Raw genomic sequence first — 22,423 nt, 5'->3', positions numbered from 1 at the left:
GGTATTTACATCCAAATCAGGTGAACGGTGTAGGAATTACAACAGTTTGCATATGTGCCTCCCACTTCTTAAGGGACCAAAAGTAATGGGACAGAATAATAATCATAAATCAAACTTTCACTTTTTAATACTTGGTTGCAAATCCTTTGCAGTCAATTACAGCCTGAAGTCTGGAACGCATAGACATCACCAGACGCTGGATTTCATTCCTGGGGATGCTCTGCCAGGCCTCTACTGCAACTGTCTTCAGTTCCTGCTTGTTCTTGGGGCATTTTCCCTTCAGTTTTGTCTTCAGCAAGTGAAATGCATGCTCAAACGGATTCAGGTCAGGTGATTGATTTGGCCATTGCATAACATTCCACTTCTTTCCCTTAAAAAACTCTTTGGTTGCTTTTGCAGTATGCTTTGGGTCATTGTCCATCTGCACTGTGAAGCGGCGTCCAATGAGTTCTGAAGCATTTGGCTGAATATGAGCAGATAATATTGCCCGAAACACTTCAGAATTCATCCTGCTGCTTTTGTCAGCAGTCACATCATCAATAAATACAAGAGAACCAGTTCCATTGGCAGCCATACATGCCCACGCCATGATACTACCACCACCATGCTTCACTGGTGAGGTGGTATGCTTAGGATCATGAGCAGTTCCTTTCCTTCTCCATACTCTTCTCTTCCCATCACTCTGGTACAAGTTGATCTTGGTCTCATCTGTCCATAGGATGTTGTTCCAGAACTGTGAAGGCTTTTTTAGATGTCGTTTGGCAAACTCTAATCTGGCCTTCCTGTTTTTGAGGCTCACCAATGGTTTACATCTTGTGGTGAACCCTCTGTATTCACTCTGGTGAAGTCTTCTCTTGATTGGTGACTTTGACACACATACACCTACCTCCTGGAGAGTGTTCTTGATCTGGCCAACTGTTGTGAAGGGTGTTTCTTCACCAGGGAAAGAATTCTTCGGTCATCCACCACAGTTGTTTTCCGTGGTCTTCCGGGTCTTTTGGTGTTGCTGAGCTCACCGGTGCGTTCCTTCTTTTTAAGAATGTTCCAAACAGTTGTTTTGGCCACGCCTAATGTTTTTGCTATCTCTCTGATGGGTTTGTTTTGTTTTTTCAGCCTTATGATGGCTTGCTTCACTGATAGTGACAGCTCTTTGGATCTCATCTTGAGAGTTGACAGCAACAGATTCCAAATGCAAATAGCACACTTGAAATGAACTCTGGACCTTTTATCTGCTCATTGTAATTGGGATAATGAGAGAATAACACACAACTGGCCATGGAAAAGCTGAGAAGCCAATTGTCCCATTACTTTTGGTCCCTTAACAAGTGGGAGGCACATATGCAAACTGTTGTAATTCCTACACCGTTCACCTGATTTGGATGTAAATACCCTCAAATTAAAGCTGACAGTCTTCAGTTAAAGCACATCTTGTTAGTTTCATTTCAAATCCATTGTGGTGGTGTATAGAGCCAAAAATGTTAGAATTGTGTCGATGTCCCAATATTTATGGACCTGACTGTATTTCTTTATTGTACTCAACTGGGGTTTTTTGTCCCTCCACCTTTCACCGATCTACTCTTCATATTATTACAGTGTTGTTACCAGTCCTCCGTCCCTCTTCACTTTAGCACTATAATTTCAATTCCGTTGGTAAATACAGATAGCTACAGATTTATTTAGAAAGTCCTGGCAAGTGCTCACTTCCTTCCTCCTCCCATACAAGGCACAACATATTAAAAATGGAAAGTTTCAGAAAGAGTTCTGCCTCTCACTTCCTTTCTTCAATATTCGATGGGTAACCCCTTGCTTTTCCTTATTCCATTCTCTTCTTTTACTGTCCACAGGACCCCCTTAGAGCCTTCTGTGTTACTTTGAAATCCACCCAAGCACTGACTCTATACTGATATAGTTAAACAGATAAGAGAAAAAGAAACTTTCCGCTTTTCGTGTCCCTCTTTAGAGGGGTGTCAGCTCTTACTCGTCCTTTCTACAATCTCAGTTTAGGGGCTGATGTTTCATTCCCCGGGGGTCTCTGGTTCCGAGTAATATGGACACCTCCCGTTAGTAGGGGGGCTGCGGCTGTCCTGCACCTTGTTTTCGGCTATAGCGAGGCCCGGAGTGCTTCTCCTCCTCTGCCACTGGGATTTCGTTCACCACTCTTCTGGGCCTCACATAGGTCACCTCCCTGCATACAGCAGCTCCCAGAATGCTCTCCTTCTGTCACTTGGGAGCTCCCGAGATTCCAGCGTTCACAGCATTGGCTGCTCCACCCGCCAAGCAAGACTCGGTCTGTCACCACCAAACAGGGGGATCCAGTCAGGGAAGGACAGGGGTTTCCCACTATCACACTCCAAGTACAGGCATCGGGAGCTCCGCTTCCTAGTGTCCGGCTGACGCCAGGTTCCGGTTCCTTCCCCCCTCCAGTTACTGTATTCTGACAGCCAGCACTTGCGGCTGTCAGAATACCGAAACAGTGGCTGTATATGCATTCCATTAGCTTTACACATCACATCCATGTTCTTAGTAGGAAGGGAACAAGTGCTAATCTTCCCCCTTCTACCAGGCGGCGCCCGCCTTGCCGGTGCTGGGTCCGCCGATGGGAGCACGGCACCCAGAAAACATAAGGGCAACAGTTGACAAGGTGTGTGGAAGCGATTGAGTGGCTGCACAACTGCCCAATTGCTTTCATCTAACAGTCCACTTGTCAGATTGAAATACATTCCCGGCAACAGTTGCAGTTGGGTATGCGTGTAAAACTTCTTGCTGCTGCTAAAATATGACACTCTTCAACGCTTACAGTAACTCATAAGTCGCGTTGGGGGGGATCAGATATTCCTTGAGCTCTTCTTACTCTAAAATTTGCCATAGATTACCACAGTCATGCTGGCAGAAGAGGAGGGGGTTTAAGGGACTTTTGGAGCAATGTAATAGTGACTTAGTGGCTCTAGCGCACCTCAGACCACTTTTACCTGAATCGACAATTGGCTGTTAAAATCAGTACAAAGCTCCCGCCTGCTGAGCTTTTTTTTCTCCCCGAATACCTGCACATTTATAAATGTACCTTGGTAGTGAAGGGGTTAAACAAATGACCATTTATGAACATTATAAGTAGTATGTCTCACAGAAAAGCAATTTAAAAAAGTTATATTTCCTTACAGAGAGATCCACATCACCCAGTCGTTTCTTCTCCTGCTCAATAATGGATTCCAGAACTTTGTAATACAGCACCTCTGCCAGCTTGAAGTATTTCTTTGCAATGTCTGGAAAATATTTAAACACAAGTTACTATGGTGCAGTAATTCTGTGCATGGTAACCAAAAATATAAGTGCTTCAAATGGTTTTCTTCTGAAATCTACAAACGTTGGGCCTTTGAAAATTTTTTAGTGCGTTCCAATACATTAATGCAATTTCACATCCACATTTCTACAAATTCATAGTAACTGTACCAATTAGGACATAGAAATACTCCTCCTGGGGAATTCATAGAGTGTCTACAACATTCCACACCACAAATGTCAATGTTTACCCCAAATTCATGCACTTGGAAACAGGCACAAGAATTTAGGGCAAGCACCAATATTTGTCATGCAGAGGCGCACTGAGATGTAAGTGTTCATAAGGACACTCCATCCTCAGTGCAGCAGAGTCTCCTCCCTGATGCAGCAGTTTTCACACAGACAGCTCAGCAGTTGAGGAGTTTGTAGCTGGGTAGGCCAAGCCTGATGGGAATCGGGGACACCTATTATCCATCAGGTCCCTTTCTCTCTCTTTGTGACTGACAGAAGGTAGTGGGCACATTACATAGCCAATAGGCAGCCTGTTTACTGGCAGTACATGTACTAGAACAGTGGTGGTTTTTCACTGATGTATCACACCAGAAATGAGAGGCTATTTGAAACCACATATGAGACTTGTATGCCTCCCCTGGTTATTGAAGTCTGCCCTCTTATAACATCACTCTACCAGATGTATGTGTTCCATCTCTTTTTTTTTTTGGTAGGGGCGTGGTTTTTTTACATAACCTGCTTGAATGTCTCCCATTCTCTATCTGTGGATTTGGGCTACATTGTAAATTTGGAATTTATCTATTACATATAAATTGGCGTTAGGCAGCGATGGGCATGTCAATTCTCTATCTGTGGTCTCTGTTGGATGTCTACCCATGGCCTAGATGGAGTGCAATAATCTGAAGAAGTGGCTGTTACCGTGAAATACGGTATTATCGCCAACAAGTGTAACTTTAAATTACGATCCATTCACTTTTTTATTATATGTAGTTTCGTTTTTATATATTGTTGAATAAAAATTGTAATGATGTTTTATACAATTATCTCTGTATTATTGATTTCTTGTATACATAAACTGGTAGGTGATCCTTGAAATTCCTTTTCACTGTCCTTGTCACAAGGTTGGATTGGGGATGAGACATGTTAGTATAAATAAAACTGCAGCAGAGAAGCATCAGGTCTCCTGCCCTGCTAGACAGGGTTGTGCTGTGTGGCAGAGCTGTGTAAATCTTCAGGCTGGATAAACAAAAATACAAATCTTTTGGTAGATGAAACAGCTCCCATACATGTATTTCATTTGTATATGTTGCTGTTTGCCTGGAGTTCAGCTTTAAATCTAGAAAAAAAAAGTGTATTTGGTATCATAAAAATATTTGTCAAAAACCCTTACACTAAAAAATTACTTCCACAGTGAAAGGACATTGTGAGTGCAGAATTGGTTTTATTATTTTAATAAATCTGAACTTCTACTGCAACAGGTCAGTGTGCTCTTCCTCCTTTTTAACTAAAGCACAGACGCAGCAAGAAAAAAAATCAAAAGAGAAACCACATAAATAAAATATATTTAGATTAAATTTTAAAAATCAGCAACCCTCTCAAAATATAGTGCAAAGACTGTATACTATGTGGGGCCCCAATTATATCAATCGAATCCTGAAATGTATAGTATAATGTTAATTCCAAGTAGCACACATAGAAGAAATCTGTGCCAAGTCTTCCTTATAATCCACAAGATATCTAGGTAATTCTTTTGGGGACTTCCAAATTCCTTTCCTTTGAGTCTACAAATGCTCAGTCTTGCTTGTTTCTAAACTAAAAACAGTTTCATTTAGATGGAATTACTTGAATGGAGGTAAAGCATGTGTATATTGATTTGCTCTATAATCTATAAGACAAGAGGAGGCTTCCTCGAGTCAATTTAATTGATCTATTTCAGACTTGAAAGCTGGAAATCCCCACCAAAACCTGTCAGTGGTCACGGCACATGCCTTGAATTGGGAATGCCTGGATGCAACAAAAAAGTAACCATTCAACATCAATTTTATTATTTTTTTTTAATAGTTTATGTATTTTACAATAGTTTAGTTATATAAAATCTTTATTTAAATTTAAGCATTTTCAAACAAGTACACCCTTGACACAGTTCACAGAGCAGTAGGGTTTTCGGAAGAGAGGGCACAGCAAAAGCAATTTCCTATCAAACACTCTGGGGTTGATTTACTAAAGGTAAATAGGCTGCTCACTTTGCAAGGGAATTATCCTCAGAAATTATTATTATTCAGAATTTATATAGCGACAACAGTTTATGCAGCGCTTTACAATGTACACTGTAGGGGACAGTACATTTACAATAAATTTTTTATTAAAACATATAACATTACAATACTATTGGTCGTCTGCACAGGTGTATGAAGCAAAAAGAAGACAAGTAATAAACCGGGCGATGGCTATATCAACTTATTTTGCCATAAAATTATTTACAGCACAGTCGTACGACCTAAGCCGCAGGACAGCTTCAATGAACCAGGGTCTAGTCCTGAGGGCTCAAATAGTAAGCATAAAAACTATTGAAATAATGTTCATTTTGTATAAAGTAAACAAAATAAAAAGAGACAGAACAAGAAAGAGGTAGAAAGAAGGGAACTGGGAGAGGAAGAGCAAAGGGAGAAGGATGGCGGAAGTTCCTGCAGGCCTGGATGTAAATAAAAATTCAGGAAATACCCAAACCAAATGGGGATAGGGTAGGAAAAGCATAAGTCCACCAGGGGCTCCATACGTTAAACAAGTTTGCATGAGAATCATGTAGAATGCTGGCCATCTTTTCATGCAACATCAGGGTTGTCAGGTTAGTTTTCACCATGTGGAAAAGGTACTTATGGTTTCTTCCATTCCTTGGCGATGACATGTTTGGCGGCTATAAACAGGTAAGTGGCACATTTTTGTTGGTGAGAGAACACTGTCCCAATTGGACAGTGTAACAGGGCCAGTTTAGCTTCTTTGGGGACAGGGATATGGAGTATAGAAGGCCAAAAACCCTGGGCCAGAACCCCATGACACGTGGACATGACCACCAGGTATGAACCACGTCACCCAGTTGTCCACAGCCTCTGAAGCATCTAGCATCATATTCGGGGCTTGAGCTTGCAATGCGGGCAGGGACCCAGTGCCACCTCAAGAGAACTTTATGTGCAGCTTTCATTGTGGACGTGTTGAATGAACAATGAGTGAAAGAATGAAAGAAGACCAGGCTTTAGTCCAATCCTCTGATTCGATGGGTGAACTCAGATCGCTCTCCCAGCTGGACTTGTAAGCAATGGAGGAGGGAGTTACAGTATTTAGTGAGGAATATGGAAGAGTGATAGTGCCTGAGGCACCTGGGGAAAGCCGAAAGAGATGTTCAAAGGCCGTGGACTGACAGGGAAATGTAGAGTTGCGTCTCAGAGAAGGTATCCAATGACGGAGCTGAAAAAAACTCAGTCAGCAGCACATTAAAAGCCTCGCGAATAGAGGACCAAGAAGGAAAGGTACATGAGGTGAGGAAGTCGAACCTGGGTGAAGCCATGAGTTACCCACCAATTTAAAATACATTTCAATACAGAAGGAATCAGAAATCAGCAAATCTGTTGACAGCCATCATCCTGTGCAAGCAAGATCCAAAGAACAAAGACGTTACCCCTCAGATAAACGATCCACATTAAACCAAGGCAGGTGCAGGCTCTGGCTCGACACCACATGTAATGCAATCAAGAAGGGTTGACCGCACTTATGAATAAGCAAGTGATCATGTGATACGCATCAACAGTTCTGTACTTGTCCTGGTGCCTTTTATGTCCTATGGATTCAATAAACTATTGTGATATTTCATCAACCATCCGATGTGTGGCCAACCCTTCTTGATTGCATCCTGTGCAAGCAAAAATACTGTTTTTTTTATTTCCTTGGATTGGATATTCTTGGCAAAGTGAAACCACCAAATTCAGTAGACTCCGTGGAAAATTCTCACGCTAAGTGCAACTTCCCTTGCAAAGTGAACAGCTTATTTGCCTTACGTAAACCAACCCCCTTTCTCTGCTTATAACGTAAAACAGAGCTGTATGAAGTAAAGGAGAGGGAAGGGTTTAGTCACTCCTCTGACTCATTCAGGTTGGTTTCTAAATTTTGCCTGAGCCATTGTGTACTGTAAACAATGGGTATTTTACAGCAAGGGGAAAAGAAAAGCCAGAGACATATTTGAAACCAGGATATAACACATAATTACTTATATACAATAAGAATAAAAAGGTTAAAAAAATGCTGTGCTACATCAAAACAAATTTGCACAATACCAATGAATCAAAAAATGTGAAAAATAAGAAATTATATATTAAAACCAAGAATCACCCAAACCAAAACAAAAGAATAAAAATTTTGAATCAACCAAAAAAGTAATTATAAACTCAAGTCCAATCAAAATAGTGTTCTTCTGTAAACCCTCTTGTGCATAACAAAAATATGTGCAGCTGTCACAAATATCAGTGAGAAAACCTCCTCCACCATACAGGTGAAACTCGAAAAATTAGAATATCGTGCAAAAGTTCATTTATTTCAGTAATGCAACTTAAAAGGTGAAACTAATATATGAGGTAGACTCATTACATGCAAAGCAAGATAGTTCAAGCCGTGATTTGTCATAATTGTGAGGATTATGGCTTACAGCTCATGAAAACCCCAAATCCACAATCTAAGAAAATTAGAATATTACATGCAATCAATAATACAAGGATTGTACATAGAACAATATCGGACCTCTGAAAAGTATAAGCATACATATGTACTCAGTACTTAGTTTGGGCCCCTTTTGCAGCAATTACTGCCTCAATGCAGCGTGGCATGGAAGCTATCAGCCTGTGGCACTGCTGAGGTGGTATGGAAGACCAGGATGCTTCAATAGCGGCCTTCAGCTCTTCTGCATTGTTCGGTCTCATGTCTCTCATCTTTCTCTCGGCAATGCCCCATAGATTGTCTATGGGGTTCAGGTCAGGCGAGTTTGCTGGCCAATTAAGCACAGTAATCCCACGGTCATTAAACCAGGTTTTGGTGCTTTTGGCAGTGTGGGCAGGTGCCAAGTCTTGCTGGAAAATTAAGTCAGCATCTCCATAAAGCTCGTCTGCGGAAGGAAGCAGGAAGTGCTCCAAAATCTCCTGGTAGACGGCTGCGTTGACCACGGACTTAATTAAGCACAGTGGACCAACACCAGCAGATGACATGGCTCCCCAAATCAACACAGACTGTGGAAACTTCACACTGGACTTCAAGCATCTTGAAGTGTGTGCCTCTCCATTCTTCCTCCATTCTCTGGGTCCTTGGTTTCCAAATGAGATGCAAAAGTTGCTCTCATCAGAAAAGAGGACTTTGGACCACTGAGCAACAGACCAGGTCTGTTTTTCTTTAGCCTAGGTAAGACACTTCTGACGTTGTTTGTTGTTCAGGAGCGGCTTGACAAGTGGAATACGACATTTGAAGCCCATGTCCAGGATCCGTCTGTGTGTGGTGGCTCTTGATGCACTGACTCCAGCCTCAGTCCACTCCTTGTGAAAGTCCCCAACACTTTTGAATGGCCTTTTCCTGACAATCCTCTCCAGGCTGCAGTCATCCCTGCTGCTTGTGCACCTTTTTCTGCCACACTTTTCCCTTCCACATAACTTTCTATTAATGTACTTTGATACAGCACTTTGGGAACATCCAACTTCTTTTGCAATTACCTTTTGAGGCTTTCCCTCCTTATGGAGGGTGTCAATGATGGTTTTCTGCACAACTGTCAGGTCAGCAGTCTTTCCCATGATTGTGATTCCTACTGAACCAGACAGATACCATTTAAAGGCTCAGGAACCCTTTGCAGGTGTTATGGCTTAATTAGCTGATTGGATTGGGACACTTTGAGCCGAGAATATTGCACCTTTTCACAATATTCTAATTTTCTGAGATTGTGGATTTGGGGTTTTCATGAGCTGCAAGCCATAATCATCACAATTATGACAAATCAGGGCTTGAACTATCTTGCTTTGCATGTAATGAGTCTATCTCATATATTAGTTTCACCTCTTAAGTTGTATTACTGAAATAAATGAACTTTTGCACGATATTCTAATTTTTTAAGTTTCACCTGTATATCTGCTCACCTCACGTAGTGTGACCTCACATTGTACAATGTTACGGTCTAACTGCACTTTTGGTCCCAATTGGACTCAGAAGATGAGCTTGTTAAATGAGGTATGCTTCCTCCTTATAAACGTCTTGGTGTCATCCGTATTCCTCATTAAAAAGAACTCAACATAGTGCTTTATCCTTTTAAACTTTTCTTAAGCAATAAAACATAGAAAATGCACTCACGTTCTGGAGGTGCATATCTGCACCACCTATGATGAACATCTGGCAATAGATCGATTAAACACAAGATGGCAGTATCATCTGAACAGGAGAGTCGTGTAGAGTCCTGCGGGAGGAGTGTACGGATGATGTCACGACATCTACATTCATTGGGACAGCGGTTGTAGTATTTGTGAAACCGCACTAGGAACGGCATTTTAGCAGGCAATTGCATTTACAGAGAAGGGCCCATGCTTTGCCTTGCAATACATTCCCTATGGTGACAGTTTTCCGAGCTCATACAGGACTCTGCTGTTCAGATGATACTGCCATCTTGTGCTTAATCGATATATTGCCGGATGTTCATTATAGATGGTGCAGATATGCACCTCCAGAACGTGAGTGCATTTACTATGTTTTATTGCTTAATAAAAGTTTAAAAGGATAATGCACTATGTTGGGTTCTTTTTAATGAGGAATACAGCAAGACATTTATAAGGAGGAAGCATACTTTGGAGACCTCATTTAACAAGCTGATCTTCTGAGTCCAATTGGGACCAAACGTGCAGTTAGACCGTAACATTGTACAATGTGAGGTCACACTACGTTAGGTGAGCAGATATATGGTGGAGGAGGTTTTCTCACTGATATTTGTGACAGCTGCACATATTTTTGTATCCACAGGAGGGTTTACAGAAGAACATTATTTTGATTGGACTTGAGTTTATCATTACTTTTTTGGTCGATTAAAAATTATTATTTGTTTTGGTTTGGGTGATTCTTGGTTTTCGTATTTAATTTCTTATTTTTCAAATTTTTTGATTCATAGATAATGAGCAATTTTTTTTTATGTAGCACAGCATTTTTTTTTCACCTTTATTCTTATTATTTGCCCCACTGAGACATGGGTTGTGTGCACTAGTGGCTACAGTATTTATATTTATATATACCGTATTTTTCGCTCCATAAGACACACTTTTTCCCTCCAAAAAAGGGGGGAAAATGTCAGTGCGTCTTATGGAGCGAATATGGAGAGGCCGGTCCGGTATTTCCGCCGCCGCCACCATGTCAGAATACCAGGCCAGCCGCTCAGCTCTTCTCTCCTGCAGGACCTTTCCTTGTCCTCTGTCCAACGCTGTACAGTCTTCCCGCGCCGGCTTCTGTGACAGCCGGGTGCCCACTGCGCATGCGCGAGATGCGCTGCGCTTTGTGAATCGTCCGGCGACTTCTGGGACACGATAGGTCCCACAACGCGCCGGGCCATTCACAAAGCGCAGCACTTCTCGCGCATGCGCAGTGGGCACCCGGCTGTCACAGAAGCTGGCGCGGGAAGAAGCCAGCGTGCCCACACTAAAGAAAGGACAACTTCAGGTACCCACTCCCCCTCCCTCCCCAAAGGTCCGCAGTCTCTTGGCCATCCCCTGTACTGTCTGCAGTCTCTGGTCATCCCCTGTACTGTCTGCAGTCTCTGGTCATCCCCTGTACTGTCTGCAGTCTCTGGTCATCTGTACTATGTCCGCAGTCCCTGGCATTTTCCCTGTAGTATGTTCACAGTCTCTGGTCATCTCCTGTACTGTGTCCGCAGTCTCTGGTCATCTCCTGTACTGTGTCCGCAGTCTCTCGTCATCCCCTGTACTGTGTCCGCAGTCTCTCGTCATCCCCTGTACTGTGTCCGCAGTCTCTGGTCATCTCCTGTACTGTGTCCGCAGTCTCTGGTCATTCCCTGTACTGTGTCCGCAGTCTCTGGTCATTCCCTGTACTGTGTCCGCAGTCTCTGGTCATTCCCTGTACTGTGTCCGCAGTCTCTGGTAATTCCCTGTACTGTGTCCGCAGTCTCTGGTTATCTCCTGTACTGTGTCTGCACTCTCTGGTGATCCCCTGTACTGTGTCCGCAGTCTCTGGTCATCCCCTGTACTGTCTGCAGTCTCTGGTCATCCCCTGTACTGTCTGCAGTCTCTGGTCATCCCCTGTACTGTCTGCAGTCTCTGGTCATCTGTACTATGTCCGCAGTCCCTGGCATTTTCCCTGTAGTATGTTCACAGTCTCTGGTCATCTCCTGTACTGTGTCCGCAGTCTCTGGTCATCTCCTGTACTGTGTCCGCAGTCTCTCGTCATCCCCTGTACTGTGTCCGCAGTCTCTCGTCATCCCCTGTACTGTGTCCGCAGTCTCTGGTCATCTCCTGTACTGTGTCCGCAGTCTCTGGTCATTCCCTGTACTGTGTCCGCAGTCTCTGGTCATTCCCTGTACTGTGTCCGCAGTCTCTGGTCATTCCCTGTACTGTGTCCGCAGTCTCTGGTAATTCCCTGTACTGTGTCCGCAGTCTCTGGTTATCTCCTGTACTGTGTCCGCAGTCTCTGGTCATCTCCTGTACGGTGTCCGCAGTCTCCGGTCGTCTCCTGTACTGGGTCCGTAGTCTCTGGTCATCTCCTGTACTGTGTCCGCAGTCTCTGGTCATCTCCTGTACTGTGTCCGCAGTCTCCGGTCATCTCCTGTACTGTGTCCGCAGTCTCTGGTCATTCCCTGTACTGTGTCCACAGTCTCTGGTCATCTCCTGTACTGTGTCTGCAGTCCATTGGTTCAGAATATTTTTTTTCTTGTTTTTCACCTCTAAAACCTAGGTGCGTCTTATGGTCAGGTGCGTCTTATGGAGCGCAAAATACGGTTTATGTGTATTTTTTGTTTTTTATTCACCACAGTAAGTGCTTGAGTTATTTAATTTATATTGGTGTTTTTACTTATATACAATATTTCACAAAGACCTAAAAATGTATGTTAAGTAAGTCAAAAAGAAAAGCCTCTAGAGATGCCCGTAAAATACTGTTATCCATAAGGACTTCTGTTACTGACATTACACAAACTTTATATACTGGTTGGTACATACCTAAACATAAAGGTATGTAATCTGTCATTACATCATGTTAAAGGGGTTGTACAGTATAGTGGTTTTGTGTATATTTTCTTTATCATGGTCTGGACAAAAAAAATTTAACAATATATATTTTTGGCCACCTCAGTTAAGGTTATGGGAAAGTCTGCAAACCTAAAAAGGTTGATCACTGACATTTAACCAAACTTTGCAGCATTCTATCTATAGGGATATGGGAGAGTCTACAAAAGCTCATTGAAATGTTAGGGGACACTCTTCTCCTCCTCCTTGTGGATAAGAAAAAAGAATGAGCACAAATTAATTAGGTTATTCACAAGTAGATGACTTGGAAATAACAATGTACTATACAATAAAGGAATCAGTTAATAGATTCACTTGTCTAGTGGTCAGTTGATGCTTATAAATTCTGAAAGGTCTGTCATTTTTAGTTGGGTTTATAAAAGAAAAAAAGTACATCACAGAATCAAACAACCAATAATTCACTCAAAGAATACCTGGTACTTTCTCAGGGAATGCAAAGCACTCTCTGATTGGTTGAGGTTGAGTGTGCCATCACTGCCCGCCTCTCTACCTTATTAAATCATAGAATGATTTGCAAACAGTGAGAAAATGCAAACCAGCCTCTAAATGTCACCTGTGAAGAGCAGCCAACCTCCTGTGATCAGAATGCAGCAAGACAGCCACTCAGCATTGGACCTGGAAGCTAATGAATATCACTGGGAAAGCAGCATCTACTACACTGATTTTCAGCTTTTAGATGGATCCCACAGGTATGGTACTGTATTTGCATATTTACATTAGTCCAAGCTGGACCAATGTAACTAAAAAATGTCATACAGGGAATTCTTCTTTAAAATGTTAAATCATATTTAAAACCACAGAAACAATGCATATAATTCAATTATGTTTTGTTAGATAGGATTTTTTTGTGAAAGGATTTTCAGAAGCATTATTTTATGATGCCAACTTTAATCTTCCTTGCCTTATTAAAAGACAATATTTAGGGGTACATTTATAAGTAGGTACTATTGTCTTTATGCTGGTCTACTGCTGCTTGGTCTGATTTATAAACACCATCCTAGTTCTGAAAAGAATACAATAACATGACATTTCATGACTCCACAGTAGTGCTGCTTTTGAGATGTTAAGTGCTTCTGTACCACCAGTTCCTGCTGCTTTGTGTCATTGATGATGCAGCACAGTGTGCTTCCCAGCAGCAGGTTTCACACCACTTGCTTCAGGACACTGATTCCAGTCTTGTTACCAGCAATGCCCCAACACTGCTAGCAAGACATAAAAGCAGAACAGAAGCGAGAAGGAAAACATTTTTGTCACAAGATGTTCTTACAAGTCATGTGTCCATACTAGTCCCCTTTCAAAAAATGTTTTCTGTGGAATGAATAAACTGCAGGACATGGCTGTCTCCATATTGAACTCTGTTCTGGCATTTTAGTTTGTTTATTCATTTTCAGTCTAGTGTATCTGAATAGAGACCCAGCGAATTGCAGAAAGGTGAAACTGCATCTGGTTAAAAATCGTGGATGAGTGGACTTGTTACTGCACACTGTGGAAGCCATTTTGAACAACACATAACTGTGCTAGGGAAGCGATAGCATCATTGAGGTGCTGCCTACTATAGTGCTTTGTGAAAGGATTTACCCCTGGAATTAAGATGGATTTTTTGAACCATGTAATGTACACAGCATCCCTACAACTTTGAAGGTGCAAAATACTTTTGAACTGTACTGTATTAATAAAGAAGGGATGTCTGCTTTAGTCTTACAAAAATGAAAGTAGGGTTGGCCTTCCTGCTCAAGTCAAACATAAGTTCGACTCGAACATGGGCCATTCGTGTGTTCGGCAAACACACGAACGGTAAGGGCGTTTGACAGGCTGTTCACCCTCCACGCCCTGACAGTGTATTGTGATTGGCCACGGCGGTGGTGGCAGGCATCGTGATTGACATTAGATCTACTTCAGGGGACATTTTTTAAATTTGTTTTTCATTATTAAAAGGACTTGTGAAAGACTGTCTCTTGTTATTTTTACACTACACTTTTTTTGTGTGAATGGGTAGCGGTACCAACCAACCAAAAAATAAAAATAAAAAACTTCAATGCGTCTTGGGTTCTAAATCTAATTTGAACCCATACAGTGATTATCTGATCAATAATAAGGTGGCCCTTTTTAGAAAAAGCTTCACAAAAGGCTATGAACAGTACCAACCACAAACGTATATAGGTAGCGCCAAAGAGGCACTAACCAATAGAAAGCAGCCTCACAAGAAAACCAACTGCAGCATATTATGAAAACATGAATAGAACACCCTTTATTAAATGCAGATCACATAAAACATTAATCACCATCAAAAGGCGAATACAGTATAACAAAATTTTCCCAAACCACATTTAAACTAGGAGCTGACAATGTTGTCACCTCAATATTTCCCCATTAGAGCCCAGGCTGTCACACACTACAACCATACCCACATGCGTTTCACTCAATACTGAGTATTTGAATCAGCACAACTTGCTTTCAATACCACAAAATTGTACCACAGGGAACGCTCCAGTACAAGCCAATTTATAGAATTGCCATCTCATATGAGATATCAGGTACTTAGAACTTGATATTCCCTGTGGTATACTGATAGCAAGTAAAGGCAAACACCTAGATTCATCAAGGGAAGATACTAAACGGCAGTGCTTCCTATACTAATGGTGTGGATGGCAACAGAGATACTAATTACATGGGTAACTATCCTAAGGAAATGTCCAAAGGGAGACCTGATCCAAAAAGATTCATTGCCTCATAACGCATCTAAGTAATCATTCAAAGGCAGATCATTACTGCACCACTACGGAATACGGATAGTCCCCAGCTGGATCAATCAGCATTGCACTGTGTATAGGCTGTTGTATTGAAACAAAGTCCGAAGACAAATGGGGAGCAGATTAGGCAGCAGATGACAGTGAGTAGAACAGCAGCATGCATCTGAGTGGGGAGAACAAAGCCATAGTAACGCCTGTATTCAAACATTCCAAATGTCTGTGGAACTTATCCTTTGCATATAAAGTTTCTCATAACCCATTTGCATGTCAAATCTTCAGTACATGGAGGCTCTCACCTGTCCAGCACTTGGAGCAACAATTCTGCCTGTCAGTCTCCACCTTGTCTCTCATTTCAGGGCATTCTGCTTGTGACTAGTCCTGTCACTATTTGGTGCATACTTAGCGGGTGCAGCTACAAGAGGCCGCCAGCATGGACACAGCCAGAGCTCACAGACACTATTACTGTCAGACATTAGATCTACTTCAGGGGACATTATTTTACATTTTGTTTTTATTAAAGGACTTGTCAAAGACTGTCTCTTGTCATTTTTACACTACACTTTTTTTTTTTTGTGAATGGGTAGCTTTACTATGTACCCCAACACTTTTTTTTTTTTGTGAATGGGTAGCGTTACTATGTAACTCATACTCATTCACATGGGGGGCGGAATCTGGGGAAATCAAAAATCCGAAAAACATTAAAGAATGTTTTCATTACAAAAATACGGCATGACCTACTAATATAACTCATAACTTAGTGAACTGTAATTCGAGGTCCAACTTTCGGTAGGTTCAAATGTTTCGACCGCGAACCAAACGGGGGGGGTGTTCGGCCCATCACTAAATGAAAGATGTAACCTAGAGTTCGAACGTTCATGAGGTGTAAATGGTATGGTGTCCACTGGGTGCAAATACTGTATGTATGCCAGATGTGTCATGCCAATGTTTGCATTCAGATAAACAGCATGTAAACAATATGGCAAACCTTTGCAGTACTGGGTCTCTCCTCCTTCAGACACAGCATGTTCACAAAACACATCAAACATATCTTTCAGACATTTTGAGATCATCTGTGAGGGGTTTCTTGAGCAGGATCTGAAAAAAAAAAATGATTAACTTAAATACAATAAAAGTGAACCTGTCACAAACTGGGCCTATTTAAAGACTTGCATGTTTTCAGCTGCCTGCATACACGGGCTTAGTGATTAGCACTTCTACCTTGCAGCCCTAGATTTCCTGCTTGCTGGGTTTCCTCTGGGTACTCCAGTTTCCTCCCACAATCCAAACATCCTGGAATGTAACTGGCTCCTGTCTAAAACAGGCCTTAAAATGTGTATGTATGCAATGAGGTAGGGACCTTAGACTGCCGGCATTATTTAAACACTTGTACTAAATAAATATAAATATATCTCTGTATCTACTGAACAAAGTTTTCACTGAAGGCAAACTCTCTGCTTGAGTGCAGTTTTAAAGTTGGCCATGCACTGCTAGAATTTTGATTGCAATTTACATCACCTACTCAGTCTGAATTACTCAAATTTGTGAATTGCTGACAAGCTTGCTTTAGGCATACATTTCCATTTGTCGCAAACATATCCTTTTTACCATATACTACACTGTAGATAAACTAGAAGTAAAACATGAATAAAAACGTAGTCATATTCCGCATACACATTGCTACCACTTGGTCATACATGTAGATTTCTTTGATAAATGGATTGAAGTGCTACTCTAACATTTTATCCTGTGATAAAAACATATCCTATGCCATAGATGATTCAAACTGTGTGTGGGCAGACCGGATTCACTTGATTATCGATAGTGGCTACTATAATGGCTAACAATAATCACTATCTTCTTCCAGCGGGATGGTCAGATTCACTTGTGATTATCGCTAGCAGTTGCTATAGTCCCTAGAAATAATCACTGTCTTCTTCCAGCGGGGATGGCTGGATTCACTTGTGATTATCGCTAGCGGCTGCTATAGTCCCTAGCAATAATCACTGTCTTCTTCCAGAGGGGATGGCTGGATTCACTTGTGATTATCGCTAGCGGCTGCTATAGTCCCTAGCAATAATCACTGTCTTCTTCCAGAGGGGATGGCCGGATTCACTTGTGATTATCGCTAGCGGCTGCTATAGTCGCTTGCAATAATTACTGTCTTCTTCCAGCAGGGATGGCCAGATTCACTTGTGATTATCGCTAGCGGCTGCTATAGTCCCTAGCAATAATCACTGTTTTCTTTCAGCGGGGATGGCCGGATTCACTTGTGATTATCGCTAGAGGCTGCTACAGCCACTAGCAATAATCACTGTCTTCTCCTAGCAGGGACTGTTTCCCCCTCACTGGCAGAAGACAACTGCTTGACAGGAAGGATTCCCGTCAGCACTGTCTGTGTTGATGAGGGAATAATGTGAATCTCTTTCCTGTCTATGGCCTGCCTTAGATGATAACATTCTATTTATAGGAAAGGTAAAAAAGGGAGTAAGATACCTCATCATCTGGAGTAGCTTCTCGCTCGGAGCAGGTTTTAGTCCTGATAGGATGCCAAACAAGCGACTGACACTGTATGTAGCACTGGACACAGGCGTGGTGTACGGATTGTTTTCTTTAATGTATTTTAAGGAGGTGAGTGGCGTGGAAATCCTCAGCGACTTCATCTGCATTAAAAGTGAAAGTATTTTTGCTAAGATGGCACATTGACACTGCTAAATATGTAACATATATCACTATCATTACTGGTAATACACTTTTCCTTGACTTTGACTTGTGCTAGTGTCCTCCAAAGCAACTTTATATTCTCTGAAGCTGGAATATCAACGCTCTGGTTGTGACAGTAAGTCAAAGCTTTTTCTTGCTGTAGGAAAACCAAACTCTACCATTGGGAATTCAGTATGTACTGCAGGCTCCCTGATAGCTACACCAAGTGAACACTTGAATTTTCATTTCATTTTAGTAGAAGCTTGGACACTACAACCAAGCAATTCACAGTGGATCACTTTTCAGAGGTATTTGTCAACCAGTGAGAAGGAGAAATGTCACCTCCTCGAATATTTTAACCCTGTAATTGCCGCACCACCACACTGCAACTTTGTACATTATATGTGGTTGTGGCACTATCCTATACTAACTAAAAATGGCAAATTCAAAGCCAGTACCATCTGTTGAATGCAACATGCTGTGTGTACATGTGTACAGCTCTAAGCCTTGCATTCCCCTCTCTCTATAGGTGGATTGAAAAACAACAACTCAACTACCTGATTTTGACGCCCCCTAGCCACCCATGTGAATGAGCCCTAAATGTCTAACAAAATTTAACCAATAGCTACTAGACACCCTAATAATATTTTAATTTCTGGCCTGTATTCATTCCAGCCTATAAGCATATGTCTCTTATATTCACCACACATATAATCACTTAAGGTGTATGTAAACCCTCACAATAAATGTTTCTTTTCTTCCTTTTGGTTTGGTCAATATGCCTTTGAAAAAGTTTTGTTATATATGAGGAATAAGTGCCCCAAAAAACCTGTTTTTCTTGAAATTGTGTATGTGTGTGTGTGCTTTGGGGGGGGAGGAGGGGATGAGGAGAGATCTGTGTTATTTGTAATTCTTTAGAAATAGAGTAGACAGGGCTGACATTAGGTGTGTTTGTCATGTGAAAGAAGATCGGAGCACACTATTTCTGGCATATCAGTAAGTATTTTTTCTGCATTTTCTGCATGTTCAAAGGGAAATGTGCATGTATTTCAGAGATGTCAGGCCAGTTCCTGACAACTTTGTTTTGGGCTAGTCTTATGCAACTGTGGCTTTTTACGCTTACCCTGTCAAAATGTTGCTGCAAATGGTAAGACACCTGGGCCCTCTCTACAGACTCTGCTCCTAGATCAGGATTCAGACAGCGTCCTACACTTCCAATCTCCTCTTCTGCATCTTCAAGGAACACCCGCTCATCCAGATGGCCAACAGACAGCACAAAAGCCTCATACGCTTTATTAATGGCCTTTCTGTAGATTGACATAATGTATAAGAGAATGAGAAAACAGTTTTCATGGTTACTATGATGACACTTGACATTGCTTATAAGAAATAACAACGGCAACTTACAAACTGTCAGCAAAGTTTCCTGGATCCAAGAATCCTGTCAGTGCTTCTGATTTTCCTTTAAGGATCTGAAACACCGGACAGTAAGCAAGTAATAAGATGATTTTGAAAATGCAACAAATTGGCAACAAGGGAGCCTAAGAAGCTCTTTTACAGAGTACGAGATGACATGCTAAAGGCATAAATCTAATTCTGCAAAAACAAGAAACAGAGGGCGCACCAGCTCGGCACATTACCTTTGCGATGGTTTACACCAGGCTGGTGCACCCTCTGTTGCTTTTATTTGTAGTTTTCCTTCTGGGTTTCCCTGGCCCGCTCACTAGCAGACAGAGTGCCAATACTGAATCAGTCGAAGATTTTAAATTACACTACAAAAAAAATGGCAACCGTCCCAACCCAAAAAGATTTTAGATTGACTGTTTGTCAGTGCACTTCTCTCCACTGCAGGGGATTGGTTTCTTCTTTTGTATAAACATACTTCTTCCTGCTGTATACTAGGGACCTACAAGTTAATCCACCTCATCAAAACAGGCAAATCTTCTTCCTGTGGTGTCTGTTATACTATAATGAAGTCAAAAAGCTAAACGAAGACTCATTTATTTTAGGTAAACTGCTACTCCTCAATAATTTCAATACAAAATATGACAATTATGACAATATGCACAATAAAAGTCTATTCAGCTTGCTATGTGTTATTTATGAGGCAATGTTTGTGCTGTCACAATTTATGTTACATAGTAACCACAAAGTTCTAATGTCAGTTCATGCTGGCCTAAATTAGATGTAAACCCCAACAGAATGACAGATTGCTAAATAACTGCAGTCCTTTTTTTCTCTTTTAGAAAACACTTTATAGTTCTCTCCTTTTTTTCATTCTTTGTTACATCTCCACCTCCATGCAACCACTTTCTGTCTACATGCACTTGCTACAGTGGCAGCTTCAGGTTGTTGATTTGGATTGGCTTTCTGACAGTGACTGGATGAGCTCCAAGAATGTTCGGATTCAAGTTTGGACCCACATGAGTAAGTCTGCCAGGAAGCTGCAACTCTACTGAGTCGATTATCTACGGATGAGACATTCCCTGCCCTACAGCTGCACATACACATGCCGCTTATATACATGCGGCTCTGGGGTGGGGAATGCCCTGGCTGTGGATGATTGGCCCATGTGACAAGTCACTTATGTGGGTTCAGATTAGGATCCAAATACACTCCCATTTATCCCTAATAATGAAAACAGTGGACCATGCCTGTGTAATGTGTGTCAGAATGTTTGCCTATAGTCTCCAATGGAAGCACATGTGACAGGGTGACAACACTGAAGAGCATTTGGGAGGCAGGGACAGAGAACTGTCATTATATAACAGGAAGTCCCTGAACAAGTACGTTCATGGCAGGATCACTAGGTATTATTTTAATGAAAGCTAAGTGGTTATACTGGGATGATGTCTGCAGCCACAGGATCCCTCATCCTGAAATGTTTTTTTTTCTGCCGTTGATGGATTTTTTTGTAAAAGCAATCTTAACAGCTAATAACCCACTGGATAGCTTTTATTTTTTTGTGCACTTAAGTTCATGAAAATATATTTTTTCCAAAAACTTTGCCTTTGAAAAAATGCTGCACAAATACTGCGTGACATTACAAATTGCAACACCCACCATTGTAGTCTCCAGGGCCTCTGCATAAAAATATATATAATGTTTGGGGGTTCTAAATAATTCTGTGGCAAAAAAAAAATGCTGATTTTTACATATATGTGAGAAATGTCAGAATAGGTCTGGTCTTAAAGTGGTTAAAATGAATTCACCTTAAGATGTATGCAGTAATGCACCAGGTGGGTGTAAAGAGGGCTTCAGTATTCATCAGGTCTTGCCAAAAATTCCTATTTCCACTTTAAACTACTACTTATCTTAGTATTGCACAATGCACAAGAAAGGATGCATTGCTATAGCTGCCCCCACCCAGCACTGTGAGGTTAAAGTCAAAGAGTTGAGATTTAGGATAAGAGTTGAGATATAAAAGATAAGAGTAGAATGACATGGGTAACCCCACCTGAAATACAAGGTTTACCATTACATTTCTTGTGTTTCTGGGGGCGAAGTTGCTATTAAATATGATGTCTGTTCTGTCTTAGTACAATACCCAACAGAGTGCCCCACATACCTTTTTGTCAAACAGCTTATGAACATATGGTTTCCAGAAATGTTCTTTAATGCCTTTGACTTCCAAAAGCAAACCGTGGTGGAGGCAACAAAGACTTTCAATGATGCAAGGAGGCTCAGATGGTGGTTTGAAATCCTTACTGGAAAAATCCTCAGGAAGCCCTTTAAAAAGGAAAATGCTCTAGTTAGTAACTCAAATATATTACAGAATTTTAGTTTAAAGGAAACATATACTGGGAAAATGATGCAGGCTGCCAGTGTCAAATTCTGAGACACCATGCTGATCCACTGTTTCAGTACTTTCTGAGATATTGGCCCAGAAATATAAAGAACAGGGGCTCTGACTTCACTTTGCACATGATTGTTGTGGGCCAGTGATTCAGAAAGTACTGAAGCCAGAGACAGCCAGGCAACTAGCATGGTTGTCACTGAAGTTTTTAATAAAGAACTAAAACATAGCACAATATCTAAAGGGTAACTGAATGATACAATTGCCCTTTTTTAAATAAAATTCATGTCTTCACCGTTTTTTTTTTTATCTCCTGCTACATCTCATTGCTGCTGTCCATCTGCAGCCTCTGCAAACCATGGTCACCCCATAACAGGAGGTACCTGAACAAGGACCAAGATTGACAAAAAATGTTAGATGTAGTAACTGCATTTGTTTGTTTTTTTCACCCAGTGATCTGGCCAGTAACACACCTCCTGTGTTAGGGTGTCCCTACTCTGGATGAAGGAGCAATGGAGACACCCTTGGACAGAAGAATTTTTAATCTGGGGGAGAGGGTAGTGTTGTATATTGTA

General features: G+C 41.5%; 1 protein-coding gene and 1 long non-coding RNA gene across 2 annotated transcripts in view; one reads left to right on the top strand and one right to left on the bottom strand.

The window, feature by feature from the left end:
• Positions 1-22,423, bottom strand: part of RBL2 (RB transcriptional corepressor like 2) — a 132,427-nt gene that overhangs the window by 44,520 nt on the left and 65,484 nt on the right. The window contains exons 6-11 of the mRNA XM_089684776.1: positions 21,621-21,781; positions 19,460-19,524; positions 19,176-19,359; positions 17,846-18,012; positions 16,338-16,447; positions 3,157-3,260 (exon numbers count right to left, since the gene is read on the bottom strand). Of these exons, the coding sequence (XP_089540902.1) occupies positions 3,157-3,260; positions 16,338-16,447; positions 17,846-18,012; positions 19,176-19,359; positions 19,460-19,524; positions 21,621-21,781 (791 nt within the window). The remainder of the gene's footprint in view (positions 1-3,156; positions 3,261-16,337; positions 16,448-17,845; positions 18,013-19,175; positions 19,360-19,459; positions 19,525-21,620; positions 21,782-22,423) is intronic.
• LOC149456578 (uncharacterized) overlaps positions 18,981-22,423 on the top strand; it is a 50,982-nt gene continuing 47,539 nt past the window's right edge. The window contains exon 1 of the long non-coding RNA XR_016313854.1: positions 18,981-19,048. This is a non-coding gene — a long non-coding RNA (uncharacterized LOC149456578). The remainder of the gene's footprint in view (positions 19,049-22,423) is intronic.

The sequence above is a fragment of the Staurois parvus genome, unplaced genomic scaffold, assembly GCF_062004578.1.
Source record: "Staurois parvus isolate SC_StPar_1 unplaced genomic scaffold, SC_StPar_1.0 ptg000356l, whole genome shotgun sequence".
In the NCBI taxonomy this organism is placed as follows: domain Eukaryota; kingdom Metazoa; phylum Chordata; class Amphibia; order Anura; family Ranidae; genus Staurois; species Staurois parvus.
Note: the sequence above shows the minus strand (reverse complement) of the source record. Positions and strands in the feature narration are given on the sequence as shown.